A 26,574-nucleotide genomic window follows, 5' to 3' on the forward strand; every position below is an offset into this window, starting at 1 on the left:
AATACCGTATTTTTCCATGTATAAGACTAGGTTTTTTTCCTGAAAAAATAATGTCAAAAATCAGGGGGCGTCTTATACATGGATACATCTCTCTCCCTCATCCCCATTTTCTTAAATCTGAGTCCCCCAAAATAGGGGACATCTTATACATGGGGGCGTCTTATAGATGGAAAAATATGGTAAGTTTAGGATTTTAAAAGCAAATATGTGCTCTGAAATGAGAGGGGGCAGTTGCCAAGTTACCAAATTCCCCATCGCCCTTGGAAAGGTTGAATAGGTTTCAACACTGCATAAGGGAGAATCTGTGGTAAAGAGAGATCAAGGGAGCCAGGGTTGTGGTTACAGCAAGGTTGGTCAACACGGTGGTGACCTCCAGATATTGATATGCTACAGTTTCCATCATCACTAACCATCAGCCATGCTGGCTGAGGCTGATGAAAATTGGAGTCCAACAATACATAGAGAGCACCATATTGGCTATCCCCCGAGTTAGAGTGTCAGATTAGAACTGGAGAGACCCGAGTTGAAGTCCACACTCAACCAATGAAGCATTCTTGACAAATTCATGAAAAATCATGGCGGAAGAAGGCAATCAGTGGCTACTATCAACAATAGTTATGTGCTGCCTCCAGTATAAGAGGCAGCTCTCATTAAACAAATTCACATATTATGTAAATGTTCAGGACCTAACATTTATTTTGTGTCTGTTCCAGGTTTATGGAACACTTTACACCCATCCTTTCAAATCAATAACTCTTCTACAGTTGACTTGGATTCTCAGCACACAATGAGGAGAAACTTGTGCTTATTTTCTCCTTTCCTGTGCAAAAGAATTTTGTACTTGACCCTTCTTTATCAACAGAGTCCCTTTATGTTTGCTTCAACTTGATATTAATAGCCTTCAATAGTTGATGGAGATCATGAGCAGGAGAGGGCTATTGTACTCCTGTCTTACTTATGGGCTTCCCACAGGCATCTGGTTGGCCATTGTGAGAACAGAATGCTGGACTAGATAGGCCTTTGCTCTGACCCAGCAGGGCTGTTCTTATTCTCTAGGCTAAGCTACCATTGTTTAGCCTAACAAATCTCACTGGGTTGTTCTGAAGATAAAGAGGGGCAGTGGAAAGACCATTGCCAAGGACAGCTATTTATTTATTTACTTATTTTATTTAACATTGTTTGACTGGAAATCAAATATCTCCATGTTTTTTATTGTTATTATAAAAGGAAAATATTGAAATTGTAACAAAAGACAATGTTAAAAACAAAGAATTCAAAATGGAATGAAAATCAGCTGTTGAGCTAAAAAGAAAATTAAAACACATGCCAGCTTCTAAATGCTTTTTTTAGCAGGCATCAGAACAACTACACAAAAGGCACCTACCTTATGTCAACAGGCAGAAAGGTCCAAAGGGTGGGTGTTGCCACTCTAATAGACCCTCTAAGCGTCCTTATTTTCCAGGGGCAGTCCAGGATTTACAGAAGCCATCCCGGTTTCTGATTTGATTCTGGAATGTCCTGCTTTTCCTTAGGATGTTCCTATTTTCATTGGCGAAATGTTGGAGAATATGGAGCTATCCAGTGCTTTTTTTCTGGGGGGACACAGGGGTACTCATACCCCTAAACATTTTGTGAATCTAAGTTTGGACCCATTGAGGGGTAGTATTTCAATATGAGTAGGAAAATGAGAGTATCCCAAACTTTTTTTTAAAAGAAAAAAAGCACTGGAGCTATCCGACCCCTGAGCCTTCTGAAGGCAATCCTGTATAGGGAAGGTTTTTTTTAAAAAAAAATGTTTAATGTTTTATTATGTTTTTATATATCTTAAAAGCTGCCCAGAGTGGCTGGGGCAACCCAATAAGATGTGTGGGGTATAAATAGTAAAATTATCATTATGGAATGGAAAGTCCCTATTTTCATTGGAGAAATGTTGGAAGGTATGCACTAAAAGATTGATTTCTTACAAGTGCAGAACAAATATTTCTTTCAAGTGCCAGTTCTGTATATCAAAGTGGTTGAGGGAGCATGAATGGAGTTACATGATCCCTCAAGTAAACTGGACCCAAGCTGTCAAGATGTTTATATACAAAGAGTAACATGTGGAAATTAGCCTGGTATAAGAGAACTCCTAAAAACAGAGGAGATCTGGCCATACTAGCCCAATGAGTTCTGCAGCATCTTAAAGATCACCAGATCATTTATTATGACATACAATATAGGCCCGTCAGAGCAGGCACACCAAGGGAACCTCCAATGCAACCTAGTGCTCATTTTATCTTCCTACTTATCTGAAGACTGGGTTGTCAGCCAGTAATACCACAAAGGCAAGACTTTGGGGCAGAAGGTCAGAGCTCCACTTAGCAGAATCAGTGGAGGGACCCTGAAATGCTGGCTAACCACATTTGTGAAGGGGGGCGGGTTGCTCTCTTGTAAGACCATTAAGTCCAAAGTCTAAAATCACCTAACTGCATGGCTGCATTCTGCAGAGAACCAAGGCTGTAGTAATAAGGGCATGATTAAACTATTAGAAGTCTCTTCCTGAAAGATTTGTACTACAGCCCTAAGGGTCAATAATTTATTTATTTTTAACATTCCTCCCTCCCTAATTATAGGTACAATTCCTTCGTTTATATTATTATTTGTTTTTCTAAAGTATGGAGCATTTTAATAATCTGATCAGGTAAAGCACAATAAGTACTATTTGTTTGTAGTGATCTAATCCACCAGTCTTTAACTAGTGGATTGGGACCCACTACTGGCTTGCAGTTTGATCCAAGATGGCTCACAACATGCTACTGCCATGCTAGATGACCCGGATGATTGCCAGATTCTGTGTACAGATCTGTAGGCACAGACCATCCTCCGACCCAAACTAGTTTGTTAAGAAAATCCCCAAACTCGGTTCCATGGGTGACTCTGGGTCATCTCTCTGCAGTAGCTTATCTTAAAGTTTTAAGTGTCTATGCGCTTATTGCATTTACAGTGGTACCTCGGGTTACATACGCTTCAGGTTACAGACTCTTCACATAGTATTTCTTCACATAGTGCCTAGTCAAACTATGGAACTCACTCCTACAGAAGGCAGTGATTCCCTCTTGAATGGTTTTACAAGAAGAGAATTAGAGAAATTCATGGGGGAGAGGGCTTTCAGTGGCTGCAAGTTATGATGGTTATGCTCTGCGTCCACAATTGGAGGCAGTGATGCCAGTGGCGTAGCGTGGGGGTCCGGGGGGGGCGGCCGTACCGGCCGCAACATCTGGGGGTTAGGGTTAGGGGGCGCAAATCCATGGGTTAGGGGGCACAAATTACTTGCCTTGCCCCGGGTGCTGACAACCCACGCTACGCCACTGAGTGATGCTGCCAAATACCAGTTCCCAGGAACCCCAAAGGGGGAGAGTGCTCTCATGCTCGTGTTCTGCTTGCTGATTTCTCACAGGCTGGCCACTGTGAGAACAGGATGCTGGACTGGATGTGCTCTTGGCCCGATCCAGGAGGCTATTCTTAGGTTCTTAGGTTCCAATATGTGACAAAAGATTAGGGCAATGAGTCCCCAAATGTATGTTTGGGTTAAAAGTGGAACCTGGGTGTGAAAAGACTGGCGGCAATTTCTTATCAGCTGATATCTCTGTAGGTCTCCAGTCTGTCTATATAACAGCTGGTTGATAAATTGGTTGTTTAAAACAGGCATTTCCAACTTTTCTTTAACATATCAAAAATGGGCTAGCAGGGAACTGATAGGTCTTCTTCCTAAGAAAAGCTGGCTGACATCCCAAAACTATAACAAATCTGTGACATTCTTGATACATGAGTTATAATGTCATTCTGAGACACACACACACATATACATACACACACAACCATAAAATCAGGTGCTCAGAAGTCATTCTGCTTCCTCTCCTCCATGAAGCATTTCCACATGACATGCCTGCAAAGCAATTTAATCTCTCCAGGAACAAAGAAAATCCTCTCATCCTTCTCCAACAAAATAAAAAACTTTGACTGGTCAAGGATAGCTAATTTTTCATCATAGAGACTAGCTATTGATGGCAGGCTCCTTTTTTTATCTCTATGTTCAGACATAAAACTGTTATGAAATTGACAGCGCAGTCTCAATTTGGAGAGGCGTGCATGTGTGTGTTTTCAATGCAGAAACAGCTGGGAATTGTTTTTATATATATATATAAACCTTCGGAGGAATATCACAGCCATTTTCCCAAACCAAAGCAAAATCCCATGGGAAATCCACCCACATGTTCAGATTTTCACCAATCGCACTTTCACTCCCAAACTTCTGAGATTAGCAGGATATTGCTCTAATTACAGCCTCTAGATGTGTCTGAAGATGCATGTTTTGCTCACAGTTGTCTCACTGAAACATAGGTTTTGTAGTATTATGCTCTACATAACAAGTCATGCACATTATACAAAGAATTCAGAAGACATCATTCATGAGCATGTAACAGATATACCTAAATCAGGGGTGTAGAACCTTTCTCAGACAAAGGACCACATTCCCTTCAGGGCAATTTTCTAGCAGGGTGGGATCTGGTGCTGGTGGTGGACACAGAGGAGGAAAAAGCAGAGAGAGCAGTTAAAGTGAATTTTGCAGCTATGCAGTTGGGGAGGCGTGAAGTGGGGATCCAGTCCATGTTAGAGTGGTAGTTGATAAGCTTTAATTACTAGAGTACAGTGTTATGATTTGTGTGTATATGAGCGTTCCAAAACCACAAACCGTGGGTTGGCTCCAGATGATGTAAGCTACGATTAGGCTGAAAACCTAACCATGCCTAATCAGAAGGAAGTCTCATCAAGGGCAGGGGAAGGGAGCAGTGGAGGCGGTCCTCCCCGGGTGTCACCACTGAGGGGGGGTGATAAAATGCCCGGCGGCACTCACTGCGGGGCCTGCAGTGCACCCAAGCCACACGTCTCGCCTGGGAGTGATGCAGTGGCTTGGGCGCCCGCTGCCTCCCCCTCAGCTGTAGGGCAGCTGAGTGGGAGGAGGCAGGCAGACTCCTCAGAGGCCCCACGGAGTGTCCTGCCAGAGGCGCCTGATCGGCTTGCTCCGCCACTGAGTTCCATTGAATCCAAGGGAGCTTACGGGTACCTCCCACTGACCTAGGAGTAAGCCACATTGGATTCAATTAGACTTACTTCTGCGTAGACGGGGTTCAGATTTCAGCCTAAGTTCCCATTGAGAACAGTGAGTTTTAAGACATAACTTATTTGCCCTACTGAGTTCAGCAAAGTCCAAACTTTACCTGGTTTGATGAACTTTGCAAGTCAGGATTGAGGTTTTTTACAGTGCAATCCTTGACATGTCTACTCAGAAGTAAGTCTCATTGAGTTCAGCAGGGGCAGTTTCTAGATGAGGGGATGTAGGATTGCAGATGAATTATTTTTACTTCTTTTACACAAGGTAGCATACACAGTACTCTTGACAGTCTTCCACACAAGCATTGACCAGACCCAAAGCTTCAGTGAGGTTCTTGCATTCCATGCCATTAGACTATGCATTGGGACCCAGATCTAAAAGGCTTCTGAGCACTTTCTCACAGCTTGTGCTACATTTTATTGTGGATTTTCACATCCACCCCACCACCATCACCTACTTTTTAATTTATGTGTTCCTCTTAAGTGCATGGACTATACATTGATCTCAGTAAATAAGAGACACAGGTATTCATATAGGGCTGCCCCAGCCTGGCCCCAGGAAGCAACAGGAAGGAAACACTAAAATAAATTGGGAAGTTTAAAAGGTCTGAAACGAAGCTGTCTGTGCGACTCGAGCTAGCATGATGTGTACACGAACCTTTGTGTGCTGGCATTCATTAGACAGAACGGCAGGGAGAGTGTGACAGAAACAGCGTAATATGCTGTCACTATTCGGGAGGGAATGTCAAGGACATCAGGAAATATGGGAGACGCATCGACTCATCTTCAAATTAAAAGAATACATGCGAAGTCCACCTAAGCAAGGAACCTTCTTTTCCCTTTCTAAGGGATCTACGTTGACGTTAATTACCCTAATGAGATCAGCTCCCAGGTATAATAAGCTTTGGAGCAATACCTTCCGCGCAAGAGGATTTCATCTCAGCAGTCAAGAGATGAGAGCTGGGAGCCAGCACTATGCACTGGTGGAGCAGCATGCAAAATGGCTGCTCACGAGAAGCCCACATGGGCCTGGCTTGCAAATATCCAGACTCACCTACTGTCTGGTTTGGGTGGGGGGCAAGCTCCAGGCCCCAAGGTTCTGGGACCAAGAGGGAACTGGCTGTCAGTCTATGCTGGTTGTGTTGGGTATTTAAGCCATCTTACATGCCTCTAGTCAGTAGATGGCAGGGTTGAAACTAACAGATAGACAGAGGAAAATGTGCTTTGTGGTTTTGTTCTGCCAAATGCCCAGGCTCCACCCATTCCTTCTCTCTCTCTCTCTCTCTCTCTCTCTCTCTCTCTCTCTCTCTCTCTTCTCTCTCTCTCTCTCTCTCTCTCTCTCTCTCTCTCTCTCTCTCTCTCTCTCTCTCTCTCTCTCTCCTGCTCTGCCATGAAGCAGCCTTGAGATACTAGTTAAGCCATGTAGGCTTAGAATCCAAAGCTATCCTTGTAAATATGAAGAACCTTCATTTCCTTTACCAATGTGTTTTATTTTGCACTTTTAAGCAATGCTAGCAATGTCTGAATGAGACAGAATGGTGTTGGAGGGACTGGGTAGATCCAGTTACCAAGGTTTTTCACTCCGCTATGAACTATAGACCAATTTTGTTTTTTGAAAACCCAAGAGGCTTCCCATCTTAAACAATCCCAGCTCAATTTCCAATACCAGATTTCCAGAATCAGATGTATAGTCAAAACCAGGCAGAGATTCTGTTGGAACCAGATCAGACCAGAACCAGAGAGAACTCAGTAACCTTTCATCCCCTTGGTTGCCCTTTTCTAAACATTGCTTTCCTTGTATAATTAGCAGTTCTTTCGCCCTGCCCTACCCTGAAGAATACAAGGATTGTGTGTGTTGCTGTTAGTGTTTTCAAATCCACCCCTTCTACTTCTGTTATGGCCTGCTATTAGTTCCTACTCAGCTCTCACTCTCCCACATCCTTCAAGAAACTTGTTTCTGTGCCAACTTAAACAACAGACAATGGGCTATCTTTCGCATTTCACTGTACTACAAAAGTGGTGGCGTATGGGTAGTATCTGCATCAAGAACCCTTGATTAGCTGAAAGGCTGCAGCACTCAAAATATATCCTTCAAATGCCTACAAGCGCACTAGTTGTGAGAGTGATGAAGGCAGTTTTGCCACTCAGTAAACAAACATCTGTTCAAGGAATGTCGTGGATAAAATGGCTCTGCAAATTTTTTACATGGTGGAGCTTGAATGGGGAAAAGCCACCTTGTGGAAGGGACCTACTGGCTGGCACCCATGACATCACATATTCAACTCCCCAACTTCAATCCCTAGAACAGTTCTGCCAATCTAAATATTTTAAATATTTTTCTTCTTCTTTAAAAAGCTCTCGGATAAGCGCATACATTTAAGTGGATACGTATAACAACAACAACTATGTTGGAAAGCCTAACTCATGGATGGGAAACTAGTGGCTCTCCAAATCTTGTTGGACTCCATTTCCCATAATCCCTGATCTTTGGCCATGCTGACTAGTGCAGAAGGGAGGTGTAGTCCAACAAAATCTGGAAAGAATCACATTGGTTCTCCAACATCTGGGGCAGTGTTTCTCAAACTCTGGTCCCCAGCTGTTGTTGGACTGCAACTCCCATCATTCCTAGCTAGCAGGAACAGGGGTCAGGAATGATGGGAGATGTAGTCCAACAACAGCTGAGGACCCAAGTTTGAGAAAGACTGAACTGGAGGGCCACAGATTCCCCAGTCCCTGGCTTAGCTCATTTACAGGGGGTTTCAGGCAAGGTTCTCTTCCTAGCCCTTTCTGGAGAGACTGGGGTCCCACCGGGATTCTTTTGCATGCAAAGCCAGTGCTGTAGCACTGAGCTACATACATGCCCCAGATTGGCAACTCATTCAACATTTGAATGAAACAAATGGAAAGTCAACAGATGCAGTGTGTTAATCTAAGTTGTAAGAACCCCGTTTTGAGCAATGGGCTATTCACTGGGGCAATCAGCTTGGCCTTTCTTAGTCTCCTGGTTCCCAAATGAGTCATTGACTCCTACAGTGGAACCACAGCAGCTCCTTGCAGTGTAGGAGACTATCATTCCTTTTGACATTCAATAAACAAAGGAATTGAAATAGGCTCCCTTGACAAAGAGCTGGTGACTCAAAATGCACTGGGATTTATACACTTTGGATTAATGTATTTGCTCCTGCACCAGTTGGATTCCCCATATGTTTCTTCCTTGTGGCACTGCCCTTTTGGTGTAGTCCAGCATTTGACCTCCTGCTATGTGCATGTGCCATACAAGCTGTGGTGCCAGACATGATTTGGGCTCACAATGTGGGGGAAAGACACTGAGGCTGTTCTCTCGATGGTCTTTATTCCTAGCCTAGCATCTGGTCTAGTAGGAGTGATTTTTTTTTTTAATGTGAAGGGACTAAGTCTGAACGCTAATGGCTAGTCTCAGAAACTAGGCACCCTGGATGTCTTTTACACCTGGATCTGGTTGGTAGACCTTGGGGCAGGGAGAAATAAAGGAGATCAAACAAATCTGAAATCTGCAGAGTCCTGGGTTTCTTTTTTTTGGGGGGGGGTAGTTAACATCCATGTAGTTTTTGAACAAAGAAGAGTTGGTTCGCCTCCTCCCACCCACCCCACAAGCCACCCCCCCAATAAGCAAATGTTGTGAATTTCAAACAAACAAAACAAGCAAACAAGAATATTCCCTTTCATCTTGGTAATTATCTTCCCATTAGAAATCAATCAAGGACGCTCATTACCATTAGCAAGATGGCTTGTAAAATTCCCCCACGCCAGTCACGCTAATGAACGGTGAAAGCAAACATCACTTTTCCCGGGACATAAATTGGGGGAACGCGAATCCAAAACTGCAGCAGTTTAATGGTGCCAGACATTATTCACATCCAAAGAAAACATATTAAATGCTCGTAAAAGGCAATAACTGGGTGGGTTTGAAAAGAAAAGAAAAGTGTAAGGATAGCGGAATCCTTGTGCAATAAATGTTACTTGGAAAGACACAACTGGCCACACCTGCACTATAAATTTAAAGCACTATGATATCCATTGAACAACTGCCCCCAAAAGCATACTGGGAGCTGTGGCTTGTTAAGGGTGCTGAGAGGTGTTAGGGGGGCCCTGTTCTCCTTCCAGAGCAACAATTCTCAGAGTTCCCTGAGAAGAGGGATTACTTGCTAATCAACTCTGGAAACTGTAGCTCTTTGAGGAGAAAAGGGGTCTCCTAACAAGCACCATATTTTTCGCTCTATAAGACACACCAGACCACAAGATGACCTAGTTTTTGGAGAAGGAAAACAAGGGAAAAAAATTCTGAATCTCAGAAGCCAAAACAGCAAGAGGGATCGCTGCGCAGTGAAAGCAGCAATCCCTCTTGCTGTTCTGGATAGCTGCGCAGCCTGCATTCACTCCATAAGACGCACACACATTTCCCCTTACTTTTTAGGAGGGGGAAAGTGAGTCTTATAGAGCAAAAAATACGGTAGTTGGGTTGGAATCATAGCACTTAGAGATTTTCTTTTGCTGTTTTTAAATTGCTGCAGCTCGGACTCATTGATGCACCCTGAGGAAGCATGTGCTCGTGGAAATTAGGGCTGTCACCCAACAAAATAAATTAGTTTCAGCAGATTGATCAACTGAGTTTGATCCTCGGGGGGACGGACTAGATGAACTTGGAGGTTACTTCTAACTATATGAGCCTATGAAAATTATAGACAGTCAGAGAGGTAGACAGAGACAGAACAACTTAACAGCAGGAGTGAGAAACCTGTAGCTCTCTAAAAGTATCTGGACCCCGTCTCCCATCAGCCCCAGCCTTTTTAATTTTTTTAATTATACTGTACTTGTATTTTTCTTTATTGAAAATATTTCAAAGCTACTCTTTTTTGGCCCACCCAAAGCTGCTTACAGTTAAAAACAATAATAAACGAATAATAATAAGAATGGTAATATACTGTATATATATAGGAAAATTACTGGTAAGGTAAAGGTATAGGTAAAAGACCCCTGGATGGTTAAGTCCAGTCAAAGGTGGCTACAACTCAGTGCCTTGTAATATCTATTGTATGTTTCCATAGCGGGGCTGCATATCCTTTCTTCTGATTGCTCAAATCCTGATTCTCTGTTCCTTTTAAAATATATGTTATGCTCATCTCTGCTGAGCTGTATCCGGGAATCTGTAATAGATGAGTAGGAGGATTGGGGGTGTTTCGGTGCCATGTAACATATTATGAGAGATGCAGTGTATGGATCGTATAATAAATGCCCAATAAAAATTTAATTTAATAAACCAATAACTCAGAAGTAATTCACATTCCACCCCCACCCCCCAAAGATAACCAACAGAGGTAGAAAGAATATAATTCTATGGCCAAAGAGTGATGGAAACTATGTGCTTGCAACATCTAAAGGTCCCAGGCTTTCCCACTTCTGCTCCTCTAAGGCTGCTCTTGGTTCTTCTGGCTCAGGGGAAGCAACAGTGAGAGTCCAGGGCCTGGTACTATAGGCCCTGGTGTCCTGGGAGGTTCCTCTGGGAGTTCTTGTCCAACCATCTCAGGCTCAAAGGGTCTCCCTATCTTCGGAAGTCAGCTCTGTGCTCACCATCCAGTGCCCTGCAGCCTCAAACTCTGTGCCCAGATCATTGGTGGAGTCATGACATCCTCCCAGTTAGCAGTTCCAGTATTCTGGAGGCCACTGAGCCAGCAGTAAATCACACCAAGCAAGTTGGAATTAACTCTTGCAATGCAGGATCTGCACAGGAGCATCAGGCTTAAAGAGCAAAGCAACAGTTCTCCGGGAGGTCTTGCCCCCATGAAGGAGTTGCTGAGACTGAAGGTCCCCACAGCTGCCTAAGTCCCCTCCTCTCCAGGGACTGAGCAATCTGAGACTGCACCTATGGAAAGCTAACTTCTCCTCCACCCTCTTCATGTTCTCCTGGTTCTGAAATATCAGAGGGGAGAGGCGCTTGTTGCAGCAGCAGACCCCTGTGGCTCTTCACCAGCTGAACTCATATCTGCCGCTTGGCCTTCCTCCTCTCCTGCTTCAGCTTCTGCCTCTGCTCACTAAGCTCTCTTACCTCTTCAGCTTCCAACACCTCCTCCCAGTCTTCTCCCTGTGATCACTAATCATTGTCCCACCACCAATCCACAGGCTCTGAGTCGACTTCCCTTGGTTGTTCCCCAGCTGGTGCCTCCCACCATTCCTTTGCATCTAACCAGTCTATGACATCAGCTCACCACTCTATGATAATTTGTGAAGCTTCAGTAAAAAACGTTGTCCTGAGCTCAACTATTGCATCAGTCCCTCTCCTCTGTTATTTCTCAATGGTCAGACCTCAGTCTGTAAGCTCTGCGGGGCAGAGAACTGCCTCCATTTCCCCTCTTGCTCATGCTGCAAAATGCCAAACACAGAGATGGAGTCGCTAAATAAATAAATAGTGTTTCTTTTGTTCCAATCCCGCAGCAACAGCTGGGGAATCTTTACCTTATCCTCTTCTCATTCACGCTCCTTTATAGCTCCAGTCCTTCCCCTTGCCTATACGATTCTTGCTGAGTTTGTGGATTGCTTAACCTGGTCTAATAAAACCATAATGATCCTGGGCTTGACTAATGAATTTCTGGATAGATGCCAGCAGACTCTAGCTGTGAGGGGGGATCTGGAAGGCTCATATAACCCACCAATGGAACAAGCACAGCAGATTTCACGGCGTTGTAGGGGTGTGTGTGTGTGTTTAATAGCAATAACACGGGGATTATTTTAAAAGAAGGATGTAAGACTTCAGAGACGGACACATTTATTGTGGCATGAGCCAAGGCTTTAAAGGAAGTAGCTTGCTTCTGATGCATGCAGAGGGCAGGGATTATACGGGTGCACATGGTTTGAGGTGCGCCGGAGAAAGAACCAAGCCAAGGTTGAGTGCTAAATAAAATGAGAATGCAAACATACACTATTGATAGCTGGAGTGCATTTACAAAAGGGAGGCAGCATATGCAGCAGCTAGACTCATCTCCTAGGCAGCACAGCCTCAGTGTAGCAGGGTTCCGGGGGCTGGATGGCAGGGCTTTCCAAACTATTAGAGGTTTTCAGAATATGGAGCAGAAGAATCAGCTGCAGCTCAGGGCTCTTCCAGGCAGTGGCGTAGCGTGGGTTGTCAGCACCCGGGGCAAGGCAAGTAATTTGCGCCCCCTAACCCATGGATTTGCGCCCCCTAACCCTACCCCCCAGATGTTGTGCCCGGTGCGGCCGGCCCCCCTGCACCCCCCACGCTACGCCACTGCTTCCAGGTGACCTGCTGCTTGAGCATTCTTCCTGAGTTGTTTGCGCAAAATTTGCACGGAGGTCATATGACAGGGCTGTTTATTGACCATTCATTCTCATTTGCTCGCACTGAGGCTATATGACAACACCTTGATGCTGCTGTTATTCAGTGCACTCCCAAATCAGACTTTTTAGTACCACCACCACCAAAATGGCACAACCTAAATTTGCCAGCATACAATTGAATTATACCCGCAAATTAGCAACTGTCCAAATGCAGCCTATGAAAGGCCTTAAGAGGCAGACAACCCCCCCAAAAAAACCCCACCCCCAGCTCCAAGACCTGTTGTCCTGAATTGACCAATCAATAGCATATAACACAATACAGAAGGGGGAGGGGAATGTCACCCAGGACAGGGAAACAGTGCATGTCAGCCCTGAGTATGTAGTCTAAGCATATATCCCCCTAAAAGCGTCAAAATAGGCTGGTCATTCATTGAACCAGGGGGAGGGGATTTCAGTTAATAAAACTCTGAAAACCATCACCTACACCAGTCTCTAGGAGGTGCAGTGAATCTGCTACTCCAACAGTTTTCCCCTTCCCTTGTATTTTTATTTGCAATGTTTATATACTGCCCAATAACAAAGATTATCAGGGTGCTTTACAAGTAAGAAGAGAAAGTCATTGTGGTGTAGTGGTTAGAGTGATGGACGAAGGCCTGGAGGACTAGGGTTGGAATCCCACACTCAACCACGATGCTCGCCAGGTGACCTTGGGCCAGTCACTGTCTCTCAGCCTGACCAAACTCACATGGTTGTTGTGGGGATAAAATGGGGGGAAATGGGGGATATGCACACCACCTTGAGTTTCTTGGAGGAAAGTGGGAGGGATAGAAATGTAATAAATAGCATAACACAAACAAGCACAACATGCCTGATTGGTAACCATCTGGGTTCTGCTTTAAAACCTCTTACAAAGGAGAGGTGCCTCTCCCACGCCTGCTGAGCACTTTGTTTCACTTTCTCATGCAAATTTCTTGGTAAATTCAAAGTCCTGTTGCCTCCCACTGCACCTCTGTTTACCTGTGAGTAAGCCCTATTGAACTCAGTGGCATTTACTTGAGCAAATGTGCATGGGATTCCTCTGTAACTCTAACAAAGGGCTGTGCTCACCGGGAAAGGGCATACTCTGCACACAGGAAGTCCAGTTCCTGACATTTCCAGTAGGGCAGAGGTGGGGAGTTATAGTAGCTCAGTCAGTAGAGCACGAGACTCTTAATCTCAGGGCTGTGGGTTCAAGCCCCACATTGCACAAAAGATTCCTGTGTTGCATGGGGGTTGGACTCGATGACCCTCGTGGTCCCATGCAATGTTGCAGCTGGCCCTCCTGGTGTTGCTGGACTCAAGCTCCCATCATGCCTGACCACTGGTCATGATGGCTGGGGTTGCTGGGAGTTGAAGTCCAGAAATATCTGGAGCACCACAGCTTCCTAGACCTCCTCCTGAAACTCTGGAGAGCCACTGCCAGTCTGTATAGGCAATTTTGAGCTGGATGGACCAGTGGTGGAGTCCATATGAAGCAGATTGCTAAATTCCATATCCTAAGTAGTACTGAGGTTATTTCTGAAGTCCAGGCACTCTCCCTGACTATCCCCATAGCCACACCCCTTCTAAGACCATGCAATCAGTACAGACATCAGTACCAAAACATTTTTTTCTCTAACCCTCATGCTTCTGTCTTTGCTTAACATCCAGTTTGATTATGAAGAACTCTGGTGGACTCAAAAGCTTGTGCCTTGCTTTGTGAAATTCCCATTGGTCATAATAAATGGACTTTGAAGTTCGAAGCTGTGAAACTCCCTCCCCAGAAAGGTGCATCTAGCACCTTTATTGTACTGCATTTGGCAAATGCTGAAAACTCACCTGACACTGGAGACTCATATTTTTCAGGTCCACCTTATTTCTGCAATTTTAAGTTATTTTCTACTTCCCCCTCCCAATACTGTTTCAATTGTTGTAACTGCCCCTGGGACCTTAGGGTGAAGGGCAGATAACAAATTGTAATAAATGTTGATAACAATAATTACTATTTATTTTTATTATTCAAAACAAAGTGGTAGCCTTGGCTATCCATGACAATGCTACTTACCTCTTCCTCTGCTTATCTTACGTGGTGTGCTTGTCTCTGAGAAAAGCTTCTTTATTTGGCAAGCAGAGGATTGGGCCAATAGCACCCTGGGGAGGTGACATCATCATCACTGCTGTGACGTAAGCGACGGCCCTACGTTCCTGCCGGTCCCTGCTCCACAGGGTGAGGTAAAATGGGGGGATGTAGAGACACCCAAAGATTCTACCCGCCTGACCATTCGACTCACCTGCATACCTGCAAATTCCCAAGCAACAGAACCTTCCCGCGCGCCTACAGTTGGAAGCCAGTTCGATTTTACATCAGCGGGGGTTGTTCCCATCTAAACACCTTTTAAGACCTCTCTCCATCTCTCTGAAGGCTAACATGCTGCTAAGCCCGTGCGCGCTTCTTGTCAGGGAGGTGGCCGTCGGGTGCACGCGTATGAGCAAACGCAGCGGGTCTTACTCTGAGTAGGCGCACGTGCCTAGGAAATGGACATCCATGGCCTGAAATTTGGAGAGCCTCTGACGTTCGAAATACTGCGCACACCACGCGGGAGGCGCGCGGGGGGGATATTCTATGGATAGCCAAACCGCGAAGGATGCTGCGCTTCTCCTAAGCAGAGCGCGCGCATCAATTTCTCTGCCGACTAGTCAATTTCGTATCTCTCTCCCCAACCCACCAATCCTCTGGGTTATGTGCGGGTTTTTTTGGTTTTCTTTTTTAGCCTTTTACTTTTTGTTTGCTTCTGAGCCCCCTAACAGCGACTAGGTTGGTCAGCTTCACGCTCTCGCCTTCGGAGTGGCGTAGAGGAGTGGCGTAGAGGAGACGTCCGATCCTCGCTCACTTGCTTTGCAGCAGAGTTCCCAGCAATAATGTCACGAGCCCCTCCTGGCTGGGACCGCCGCTGCCTCCCCGCCAGCAGCAGGGACGTCGCAGGGGCCCCTGGAGCAGCCGGCAGCCCCGCTAGGCGACCCGACATTCCGAGTTTCCCCGCCTTGCTGGCGAGGTCCTATAAATAACCGCGCGTAAATTGACCAGCGGTGCGGGAGGGAAACCGACTTGGTCCTTAGTCGGAAAGGATGAGATCATAGAATTGTAGAGTTGGAAGGGATCCCGAGGGTCATCTAGTCCAACCCACTGATGCCTTTGGTGTGTCTGCGCGCGGGGGACAGCTTCAATGAAAGGGGAAAGCGAACGAAGCGGATTGAGGGGATAGCGCGTCCGGCTCCCGCGGGGAACTATCCAACAGAGCTGAAACGTTCCCACTGAGCACAGCGAGGCTGGGTTCCCGGTTAAATAACCATAGGATCGCCCAGTGACCATCCTAGGTAAGAAGTTAGTTTGGCTCACTTCAATGGCACGATCTCCCAAGAAAGCATAGGATCGCAATGTTAGCTGATCAGTTTGGTTCGGTTAACCTTGTGAGCATTTTTTTTTTAAAAAAATCTATCTTTCTGCAGACTCTTTCCCCGCAAAAACAAAACCCTGGGGCTAGAAGGGTGGGCATGGAGGCCTCTTCTAAAATAGTACCTGCCTGGCACTTTCAAGTATATCATTATCAAATATATATTTCCCTTCCTTTTTTAAAAAAATGATTTTTAAAATTTCTCTGCAGACACACGCCAAATGAAAGAATTCGTTTTAAACCTATCCCCAATGATCAAATAAGGGTTCTCTTCACTGTTAGGCCTCCTATTGAATGGATGAGCGTTATTAATTCAAGTGCATTAATTTCAGTGAGTCTACTCAGAGGTTTAAAGTAGGGAGACAACAGCCCTGCAAGAGGAGCATTGAAAAGGAAACGGTTCCCGAAAATGGTCTCGTGAAAATCTCGGGGTTAAAAATAAAATAATCTCCTCCGACCTCCGCGATTTCCCACCAAGACAAAGACCACGCAGCCAGGTGTCTCCCTCCTCTTCTCCCGCCACCATTCGCCTTTCCCCTGCGATCTCAATCACTGGAGGAGGGTTTAGGGTGGCTTTTAGCCAGAGACTCCCCATGCCAAAGAAGCCGGGATCCGTTCCTAGCGGAGCGGCTGGGTCTCTCCTTCCCTTTCAAGACAGCATCATAGCCAGCTGCCACTGCAGTGCCCTCCTCCACGACACACACACACACACACACACACACTGCCTCTCTCCTGGACTGGAGCCGGTCATTACTTAATAGCCCTCAGATTTAAATCAAAGACTTGCCGCATGATCTTAAGACAAAAGAACTTCCTCTTCTCCTACTAGTCGACCTTGCAAGGTCCTTCTGAGGACAAGAATGGGAAACCTGCTGCCCATCAGATGTTGTTAGGACTCCCATCACTGCTGTCCAAAAACATCTGGAGGGTCAGGGGTTCACCACCACCCCATGGTCTGGAGGGAGAGCTTGAACACACACACATCCCAAAAGAATAATGTATACAGTATTGAACATTATCACATGATTAGCATGATCAGTTTTTTTTTAAAAAAAAATGCACAAAGCCAGTGGGAAGTTGTATGAGCAAGACACTGACACAGAGATTATATTTTCTTAAACTGGCCCTCCTAATCCCTCCATGCACCCAGTTCCAATTTTCCTAGTAGTCAAACACACCTGCATTTCTCTCCTGGCAGAGAAGCATATACAAGCAGATGCTCAGGGCAGGGAGATTTGGAAAATAGTGGTTCAGGATGTATTTGGGGGCATTTGCTCTGCAACCACCCCGAATCAGTCGCTCCTTCCTACGTCACCCTGTTTGTCTGTCTGAAACAGGGAATGCTCAGTGGACTTTTCACCATCAAGCCTAGGACTCATGAAGTCTTGAAAGCATTTCACATACATGCCCTCAGTCATCCTGAAAAGATGCTTCTGTCATAATAAAATTAAGTGTTTACGGTGCCACATAATGTTGCTGTTTCGCTACCCCCCCAAAAAGCAGGTTAGTATTGCTTACATTTTATAGTGCAAGTGGGAACCTGAAGCAAAGGAATTTGCCTAAGAGCACCTGAGTGGTTTTGTGGCAGGCAGAGGCATAATTTGAACCTGGGACTTCTTGCGTTGCTGGAGCCCAACCACCTCCCTATAGCATGTGAACCCTTCTCCTCTCCGTCTCCCTGCCCTGGTGGAAATTGGCCAGCTCCCCTTTCAGGCTGCAGTTCCACTTCTCAACTGCATCAAAGGATTCCCTGATAGCTTTCAACCTGTGTGCCCAATGAACAAAACTCACCTTCCTCTTTTGTTCCCATCCCATTTTCCCACAGGCTTTTCAAAAGACTGGCATCTCTGTTTGCTGTATGGAACTATTAACAAGGACACATCCACACATCACCCTCCATCGAGCATAAAATAAAGCATTGCTTATTAAGCCAGAATTAACTGCCCCCCTAGGAGCTAATTAAATTCCTTCTTGGAACCCAGGTTTGGGGAAGGAGGGAGGGGGAGCCATTACATTTTAACTCTGTGGCAGCCGGTCTCCACATTATGGCTCCAAATTGAGAAATTGGCTGTTTATATCCAGCTATTGTTTTGATTTATAGATGTCTAGTTAACCTCCAAGTCTGACCTGTGTTATTATTTTTTGTGAACAAGAGTCGGGGGGCAGGAGGGCTCTCTACACCCCAATAAATCCATTTGTTTATTCCACTGGTTTTATTTCACATTATGTTTTGATTACAATCAAAAGTATTTTACTTTACCTTGATAATAAAAGTAGTAGTTCTCTTTAGAGTGCTGCAAAATTATAGCATTTGCATTTCTGAAAGACTGTAAACAAAATATTACTAGCAAATAATAATACTAGCATTTTAGGTATACCTTGTAAGGGGGTTTCTTTCCTCTCTTCCTTTGAAAGCACGACAGCTTTATAAAACGTAATTTGATTGAGAGAATGTAATACATAACAATGGTAAAGAGAACAGAGGGGAGAATTTTGTGGGCATTTTCTTGGCGACTGTTCAGGGTGGGGGCTCTCCTCCTCCTCCTCCTACCTTGAGGAACTTGTGCCAATAGAGCAGTATTGTTAAACTGAGAGAGTAGTTACTGAAATTAACACGAGCCCCAACTTTTAAAAACGGCACATGAAACTATGAGGAAGAACAAGGACTCAAACACTGCTAAAAGGGAGTATTTGCACTCTTTGTTTCTGAAGACTGTGCTTTCGTTTTCTTCTGTTTCATATTCAGAACTAGAACAGACAAGTGGAAATGGCAACAAATGGCTGCGATTGCATATTTCTGCCCCCTCCCCCTTTCATTTTTTTTGTTGGTATCTCTCTCCTCCTCCTACATCTGGTTAAGATTGTGTTAACTACGCCAAGTTGCTTTGTTTCTCTTCTAAGGAAAATTAAATTAAATTAAAAACCCCATTTAAACCTTTTTAAAAAAACAAAACCTAAAGCCTAAATTAAATTATGTCAATATTCACACTTCTTTTCTGGTTTTTATCTTACAGATTAATTAGTAAAAGTTCAATATACTTTCCGGCATGTAGTTGGGCCACAAATTTACAAGAGCGAAAAACAAGCATCAAAACATCGAGCAGCCTGAAAATTCCACAATCACTCAGAATTACATAGAAATAGTGAAAATCAGGATTTGGCTAGAATAAGTTTGTGTTGATAGTCCTACCCTCCCCAGATTTCCTTACTAGTAGCATCACAGCAGGGTTTGCATTGCACCTCTCAACCATGGCACCCATGTATTCAAAAATACTTTTTTTTAAACTCAGGGAAAGAGTAAAAAATAGAGATATATAATGTTAAAAACAAACCCAAATTGGCTGTAAAAAGGATGTGTGAAGTAGGTACCATGTAGGAGCTTGCGGGGGGCAGTGGGTGGGGTACAATGGTAGCTAATAATATCAGTTAAACTGAGATGTAACATAATTTGGTTTGCAAAATGGGAGAGAGAAAAGAGAAATAATTATTGAAGGAGGATGAATTCAAGCGTCTTCTGTTGTCCGGCTGCGCCATTACAGAGATCTTCAGAGCAATGCACACAAACCTAAGTTAAGGGTTTAACTTCTGCAGTTATGTCGATAGTATCCAGAAGCTTTTTGCTGTCCGAGATTCCTTCTATCCAGCTACAAATTCAGGGATTGGTAAGCAGTGCTGAAAGACTTGCTCCTTCCTCCCTTCCTCAGCCAGTCGGCAAGTTGTTTAAAGAGGGAATACTAGAAATCCAGAGAAGGTTGAATATTTCCAACCCCCCATTAAGTTTCCTCTCTCCAGTTTCAAATAAGCTCTGTCTCCTTTCTCCATCTGGATCAGGACCCCGTTGCTGGCGGCTTCGCGGGTGACATCCTGGTCCCCGGCAAAGGCGGAAATCACTGGCCACCCATTCAGCATCAGGCTCACCTGAAAAGCAAGTGAAAGACAAAGTCCCCATCAATGAAAGGAAGAGGAGGCAGCAGGCAAATTCACAGAAATGGCTGGCAGGGTTTTTTTCACAATTGGAAGCACCTGGTGAAATGAATTTCCCCTCCCTCCATTAATTGTTTATTAGAATTTCTTTCTTTCTCTTTCTTTTCCTCTTTCTTTCACAGGGTTGCAACAAGTGAACATCAGCAGCCCAATCCCATGCAGGTTTACTCAGAGGTGTCCCACTGTGTTCAGTAGGGCTTACTCCCAAGAAAGTACCGGGTATGCATCAGATTCCAGCCTGAGGCTGCAAAATCTTAGGCATTCAATGGGACGGGAGCTCAATGGGACTTCCTTCTGAGTAGCATTGCATGAGATTGCGGGGGGGGGGGGGGGAGAGGTATTAGCCAGAATGTTTCCAATAGCATCCCAGACTATATTGTCATGACAAGCATGGAAGGAAACCTTGCTTCTTCAATGCATGAGGAAATTGTATAGGATAAGCCATGTATATCAGCCAAAGACACAAAGGAAAATGGGTGGGTAAATGAAAAGGATGCAGATCTAAGGGCTCGCAGCTGTGTGTTATGATGTCACACTCCCAAACTTTCTAGGAATGACCTCCAGATAGCATTGTTCCATTTCCTTCTCTCTCTTTTTTTGTAGAAAAGGAAAGCTACCGTCCGTTCTGCTGCCAGATCAGATTAATTGTGCTCCTCCAGATTCAGCAGTAGAGTGCTTTTCCTTTTCACCACTGCTGTAATTATCCTCACAACCCCCTCCTTCAAACATTTTTTAGAAATATTACTATATTTAAATGTAAATGCTGCTTGCCTACCCACCCTAGAGAGACTTCAAAGCGCTATATGAACAAATAAATATATTACAGCACCACAATCACAATTGTTTCTAAAAAAAAATTAAATGTAGATCTGATTATCGAAGGGCAAGTTGCCTGTGAGGAAAATTGGGGCGCTTATGGGGCATGGCTCAAAATCTAGGGTGAAACCCTTTCAGAGGGATGCTTCTCTCTCTCCCCACACCTCTCAAGAGGGGCTGCTTGTCCTTGAGGAAAACTGGACACACACTCCGCGCCCCCCTCCCCAAAACCTCAGAGACTGAAGAAAGAGATAAAGGCATTCAAGCTCTGGCTAGCATCTCTGAAGTTCATCAAGGGGGGCAGCTTATCCATTTGTGAAGCAGCAAAGATGCTGAATCCCTGACAGAGCCAATCTGCATCCTACAGAGCGGGAGCCTTCTGCCTGCCTAAGCAAGGGAGATAGTGGGTTTTATCCAGCTCCTTTAGATACAACCACAGCAAACAACACAGCCACCAGTAATTAGAGATGGACATAAAAGCATAGATCGATCAGCTGTCCATCTTGGCATTGTGACAGTGACTGATAGCTTTTGAAGCTGATTTAAGAGTGAATCTAAATTTATACAGAATAAAGCACTGCTCAAATTATGGTGGAGGGGGGCCCCTTGCCCCCAACTCTCCTAATTTTTTATCCAGGCCATAATTCTCCACCACCACTCTATGCCTCTTTAGCCAGCTAAAAACAGTAACTGAGAGGTCATCACAAAAGGAAATTGGGCCAGCCTGCCTTCATTCCTCCTTAAACAGAGCAGTCCTAGCCATAGATGTAGAAATCAGCTAGCCACAAAGACTCAGTTAGGGCTTTCTAAAGCAGAAATTGTAGATCTAATAAAAAAAAAGTATTTGCACACTTTTACATATACACGGACTCACCTACTCTTACCAGAACAAACCTACTAGAATTAATGGACCCAAGCAAGTAACTACACAAAATACGATGAGTAGGTTATGTTTTCTGTACGGCACACATATTTTTGGCTTAATGTGTTGGCCTAAAATCCACCGAACTCAGAAAGAGCTAGGGAAAAACTGCAAAGGAACACCCAAGTCATTCAAAAATAGATTCAGGCATAGATCTTGACCTATAGCTAGAAACATGGACAAATGCAGTCTAAATAATAATAATAGAAATGTATTCATGATAAACGGTTTAGGAGTCCAATCTGATCAATGCACAGTATTCAGGCTGTTGGATACCATATCCCATTTTACTCCACACCAATGAGAGCCTGTGGACAGGCAATGCCCTTGTTCAGATGACTTGTTCAGACCAATCCCCATGATGTTATGAAAGTGGGAGCAGTGTAATATTGGGGAAACATGCAACCAGATAACTCAGTCATGTTGGCCCATGGGAGGGAAGATTCCTTGTTCTGTCAACCTTCATTCAGCTAATAAACCCCCAAATGGATCATTCAGCTAATAAACCCCCGAATGGATCTGCTGAGACTTCTGAAAGGTCTAAAATGCCCAGCCCATCAGCAGAAAGGCCAATCCCACCCCACCCCCCACCTGATAAGGTACTTCTAGGATAAATAAGATAGTGGCGACTCCCAAGCCATTGGAGAAAGACGGTTTCAATTTCAGCCCTGTGAGCGAGTCCCCATCCTAAATTACTACAGTGAGACTGACAGGTTGTAAAGTAAGGATTATGACATATAAAACTTTATGTAGCATGTGGGCAGCAGTTAGTATTGGGGGAAGAAGCAGGAATGTGGACTTCTGAAGCACAAATGGAATTAAAAAAATCACCCAAGTCACACAACATGACACTTTAAGGAGGGTATTAAACTGAGCAAGGTAGAAAACCATTCTTTATATCTCTATCTAGAAATTTAAATAAGTTGGTCTTCAAAAGTAGTTTTGTTTACTGAACTTGCTTTCATCCCCAACCTCCTTTTTTATTATTAGAATTTGGCCCCCTCGACTGAATGTGACAGATGTTTTGCAGGGTTAATAATTTTACATGTTTGGTCTAAATTCAGACGTACAGATTTTCCATATTTTTAAGCCTAATCCTTCAGACAGTCACAGACCACAAAGGGAGTGGAATGCAGGGCGGGGGGAAGCATAATATTAGATCAAAAGAAAGCTATTGGTGTGGGGTGGTAGGTTTGATCATCCTGTACGTATGATGCAGATTCAAATCCATGAAGCATCCTGGGTGACCTTGGGCCAGCAAACCAACTTCGCAGGGTTGCTGTGATAATATTAACAGTGAGGTGGTGGTGGAAGAACCAGCTACACTGCCTTCAGCTGCTGGGAGGAAAGATGGGGCAGAAAATGGGGGAAAAACAAAATCCAAACTGTTTTTGAATTGCACTCTTTAAAGCAATCTGATCATTAGGCACATTATGTGGAATCAAGCCTGCTTTTATTCTATGGGGTTTATTTCCAAGAAAACGTGCTCTGGGTTTCATCCTTGGTTGGTAGCATAAATGCCATGAATGGGGAGATAGGAAAACATTCTGATTTGCTCACTTTGATTGTGGCATTCCGGATTTTGTTTGGAAGGCTGGGCCCTGATTATGAAGGGCATTGATGCTCAATGAGATTTTTGTTTGCCCGATTACATAGAATCATATTTTCTCTGTTGTTTGCTGTGGGAGCGCCTCTGTATTTAATTGTTATGTGCGTGGGGGGGGGGGAATTTGCCCCTTCCTTGTCCTACTTCATTTCATTCTGAATTTTAAAGACACAAGAAAGTTATTTGGAAGATGGAGGGGGCTATAGCATCTGCTTTGCAAAGGTCCAGGTTCCTTAGGTGAGGATGGAAAAGACCCCCTCCCCATATCAAATCCTGCAGAGCTACTGCTAGTCTGGGTAGCTAATTAGTTCTGTACAAAACCCAGTATTAAAAGTTTGATCAGGAGGCCTTGATCCTCTGCATGTTGTTCCAAAGTAAGCCCTGCTAAGTTCCGTGGAACTTATCCCACCTTATAATGCATGCAGCAGTTGGAGTAAGACACAGGCATACACAAACAGATGCTCACACAATCTTGCATGCCACAAAGGGCAAGTGTCTCAAGCAAAGCCAGCATTCTCTGACCTGGATGGTTTGCCTGTTGTACACTTTGACTACGTGAAAATTAAAGCCGTAGATCCCCTTTCGGGGCGCGATGAAAGTGCTCCGCTCAGAGTCAAAGTTCAGTCCGATATTCACTAGTACCTACAAGGGAAAGGCAGAGCAGAGTGAGAAATCAGGGAGAAAGATTGAAAACGCCAGCGGCTGGATGGATTCCCCGGAAACGTGGCCATCTGTCGCCGGCCCAGATTAAGTTTTTTTCCTTTAAAGAGGCACGGAAGGAGGCACTCCAGAGTGAGAAACACACCCGTCCCTCTCCCTAGAATCTGGACCGCGAACCACATCTGGAGACGCCACGCGGTCCCTCCTCGCCTGCGGATTTCTTACTAGAACATGGAGCCAGCCCAGCCAGTAACAGCTCTTACCCCACCCCACGATCACGCGCTCTCCTCACTCCCCTTCACTAAAGTTTCCACGGGCAATTCGAAATCTCTTCGGGGAACATCTAAAGACGGTGGCTTACAACCGTCTATGCACCCGGGATTGATCTGCGGACGGCTCAGAGGGTATTTTCTTGCGTGGTGGGGAATGGAAAGAGGGGCAATTGCTCCAAAGCCAGCGCCCCTTCCCTCTACCACACCCACTCATGCCCTCCACGCAGTCACCCCGAGAACACCCCCTTTCACGCTCCCTTATCAGCAAAGAGCAAAACCCTACCGACGCCCTCCGATTTCCTGCGGGGTCTCTCACCTGGTCGAAGTAAATGATCATGGTCCTGTTGCTCATCTCCGACGGCTCGTGGTTGGTGCTGCGGATGGCCGAAAATGCCACCTTGGCGCTGCCCGAGCGCACCGAGATACCCAGCGCTGTGCCCGTCGGGTCCGAGGCCGGGTTGGAGTCGCACACCACCAGGCACTTGCCCTCCAGGATGATGGGCTCCGTCTCGTTCTGCCCCATCGCCACCCCGGCCAGCCAAGCCAAGCCCAGCAGCTCCAGCGCCAGCATCGCGCCGCCGCGTCCCAGGCGGGTCCGCCTGCCGCTTCGTCTCGCCCGCCTCCTCCGATCCCCCCAGCAGGGACAACGCTGCTAGGCGGCCAGCAGATCCAGCTTCCCCGAAGGGGCGGACGGACCGGCGACTCCTTAACCTGATCCTCCCTCCTCTTCTTTTCCCCAGCCGCCTCGGGCTTCTCTCGAGCCTTCCCGAGAGCCCGGCTGCCCCCTAAGCCGGCCGCCTGGCTCTATTCCTCGCAAGCCCCTCGACGTGCTGGAAGAAGCAGTGGTGGCGGCGGCGGCGGCAGCTGCGGCATCGGCAGCCCCTGGCAAGGCTCAGGAGCGCTCGAATGCATAGCGCAAGGAGGGGAGGGGGAGAAGAAGGGCGCGCGCGCCGCAGCCCAGCCCCAGCGCCGCCCGCCTGCTCGCTCTCTTCCTCGCTCGCAGTGGCCAAAGCAAGCTCCCCGCCGCCGCCGCCGCTGCCGTCGCCGAAGCACACAAAAGGCGCCGCCGCGCCGCGCTCCCACCCCACCAACCCGAGCCTGGCGTCAGCGCCGGCCACTCCCAGCGCTGGCGCCGCCCGCGGCCAATGGCAGGCGGGCGCGCTCGCCGCCAGCCAATGGGTGCCCGGTCCGTCTCTTTCAGCCCCCCCTCCTCCCCGAAGGCGGAGGCTTTCGGGTGATTAGGTGGTCAGGAGCAGGTGGAGAGAAGGAGCGAGAGATGGCGAGCGCGGCGGATGGTGGTGGGGACGGACGGCGCCCGCGCTTGGGCAAAGTCTGGCGGGGAAAGAGGGGGGTCCGCTGCCTCTCGCTCAGGGGCCGCACAGGTAAGGAGAGCACGGAAGGAGCCGCGTGGACAGGGCATGGGGACCCAGGAAAGGGCGCCCTCCGTGTCCTTCGCGCTTTTCGACGGGGAGACTCTCCTGGCTCAGGGGCGCACGAACTCCGGGTGCTCTGGCAGAGAGAGGGGGTTGGGAGGGTGGGGGGAAATGAGGTTTCTTGCAGCCTCTACGTGGGAGAGAACGATCGTGCCTCGTCGGAGAGGGTCTTTAGCAGGCGGGGAAGCACCATCCTATGGGGTACCTTCAGCTGGTCAGGCGCAGGAAGAGGAGAGGAATAGTTGGGGTCTCGGGTGGGCGTGGAAGTCCGTGAGATGACGGGGGCCAGGACAGCACGTGCTCAGGGCCAGAGCTTTAGGAGCCCCGAGTACCGTGATGGTGTCTCCTCCCTTATATAATTTGAAATAAATCCGTGAAATAAAATACTATTTTTGTTAACCTACTAGGATCCCCTCTGGTTTCAGTAGGGGCAAGTAATCAAAAGGGAAAAGAACAATAGGGGTAAAAGTGTGGAGTGGAGTGGAAGGAAATCTAACTAAGTTCTGATTTTTCCCATGATGAATTGGATCCTAAAATCTCTTTTGGTGGCCTTGCTATACAGGTGCTTAGCCTGCCTATTGGGTAATCCAGCACTGCATGTGTTGGTGCTCAGGAGGAGGCTGGGTGCTTGGGTGGGCAAAAAGTGAGACTGAAAGACGGCTGCAGTGATCTCCCTAAAATGAGAGATCCTGCCCAGCATAAAGGCCAGGGGGTTGGCTAGGATTACCAGCCAGTGAGGTAAAAGAGCACTGTACATGCTCAGAGGCCCTGTCTTAACTTTGCCTGTCCCAGGACTGCACCCTAAAGGTAAAGGTACCCCTGCCCGTACGGGCCAGTCGTGTCTGACTCTAGGGTTGTGCGCTCATCTCACTTAAGAGGCCGGGAGCCAGCGCTGTCCGCAGACACTTCCGGGTCACGTGGCCAGCGTGAC

The 26,574-nt window shown here is 46.2% G+C and overlaps 1 protein-coding gene across 1 annotated transcript; it reads right to left on the reverse strand.

Annotated features, from left to right (window-relative positions):
* Window positions 1-18,126: 18,126 nt before the first annotated feature.
* On the reverse strand, window positions 18,127-25,258 carry CBLN1 (cerebellin 1 precursor). The gene is made up of 3 exons (XM_081924131.1): window positions 24,527-25,258; window positions 23,801-23,920; window positions 18,127-19,868 (listed from the first exon to the last, which is right to left on the reverse strand). Exons 1-3 carry the CDS (start codon window positions 24,779-24,781, stop codon window positions 19,671-19,673), a joined length of 573 nt encoding a protein of 190 aa, XP_081780257.1. The 5' UTR covers window positions 24,782-25,258; the 3' UTR covers window positions 18,127-19,670.
* Between the last annotated feature and the right edge of the window lie 1,316 nt (window positions 25,259-26,574).

Source organism: Podarcis melisellensis (genome assembly GCF_964234715.1).
Source record: "Podarcis melisellensis genome assembly, chromosome: 8".
Classification (NCBI taxonomy): Eukaryota; Metazoa; Chordata; class Lepidosauria; order Squamata; family Lacertidae; genus Podarcis; species Podarcis melisellensis.

Coding starts and splice junctions, on each gene's coding strand:
- CBLN1 (XM_081924131.1), bottom strand. CDS start 24,781: ATGCTGGCGCTGGAGCTGCTGGGCTTGGCTTGGCTGGCCGGGGTGGCG. Junction 23,921..24,526: donor TGATCATTTACTTCGACCAG/GTGAGAGACCCC, acceptor TTTCCCTTGTAG/GTACTAGTGAATATCGGACT. Junction 19,869..23,800: donor ACAACAGGCAAACCATCCAG/GTCAGAGAATGC, acceptor CTTGCTTTTCAG/GTGAGCCTGATGCTGAATGG.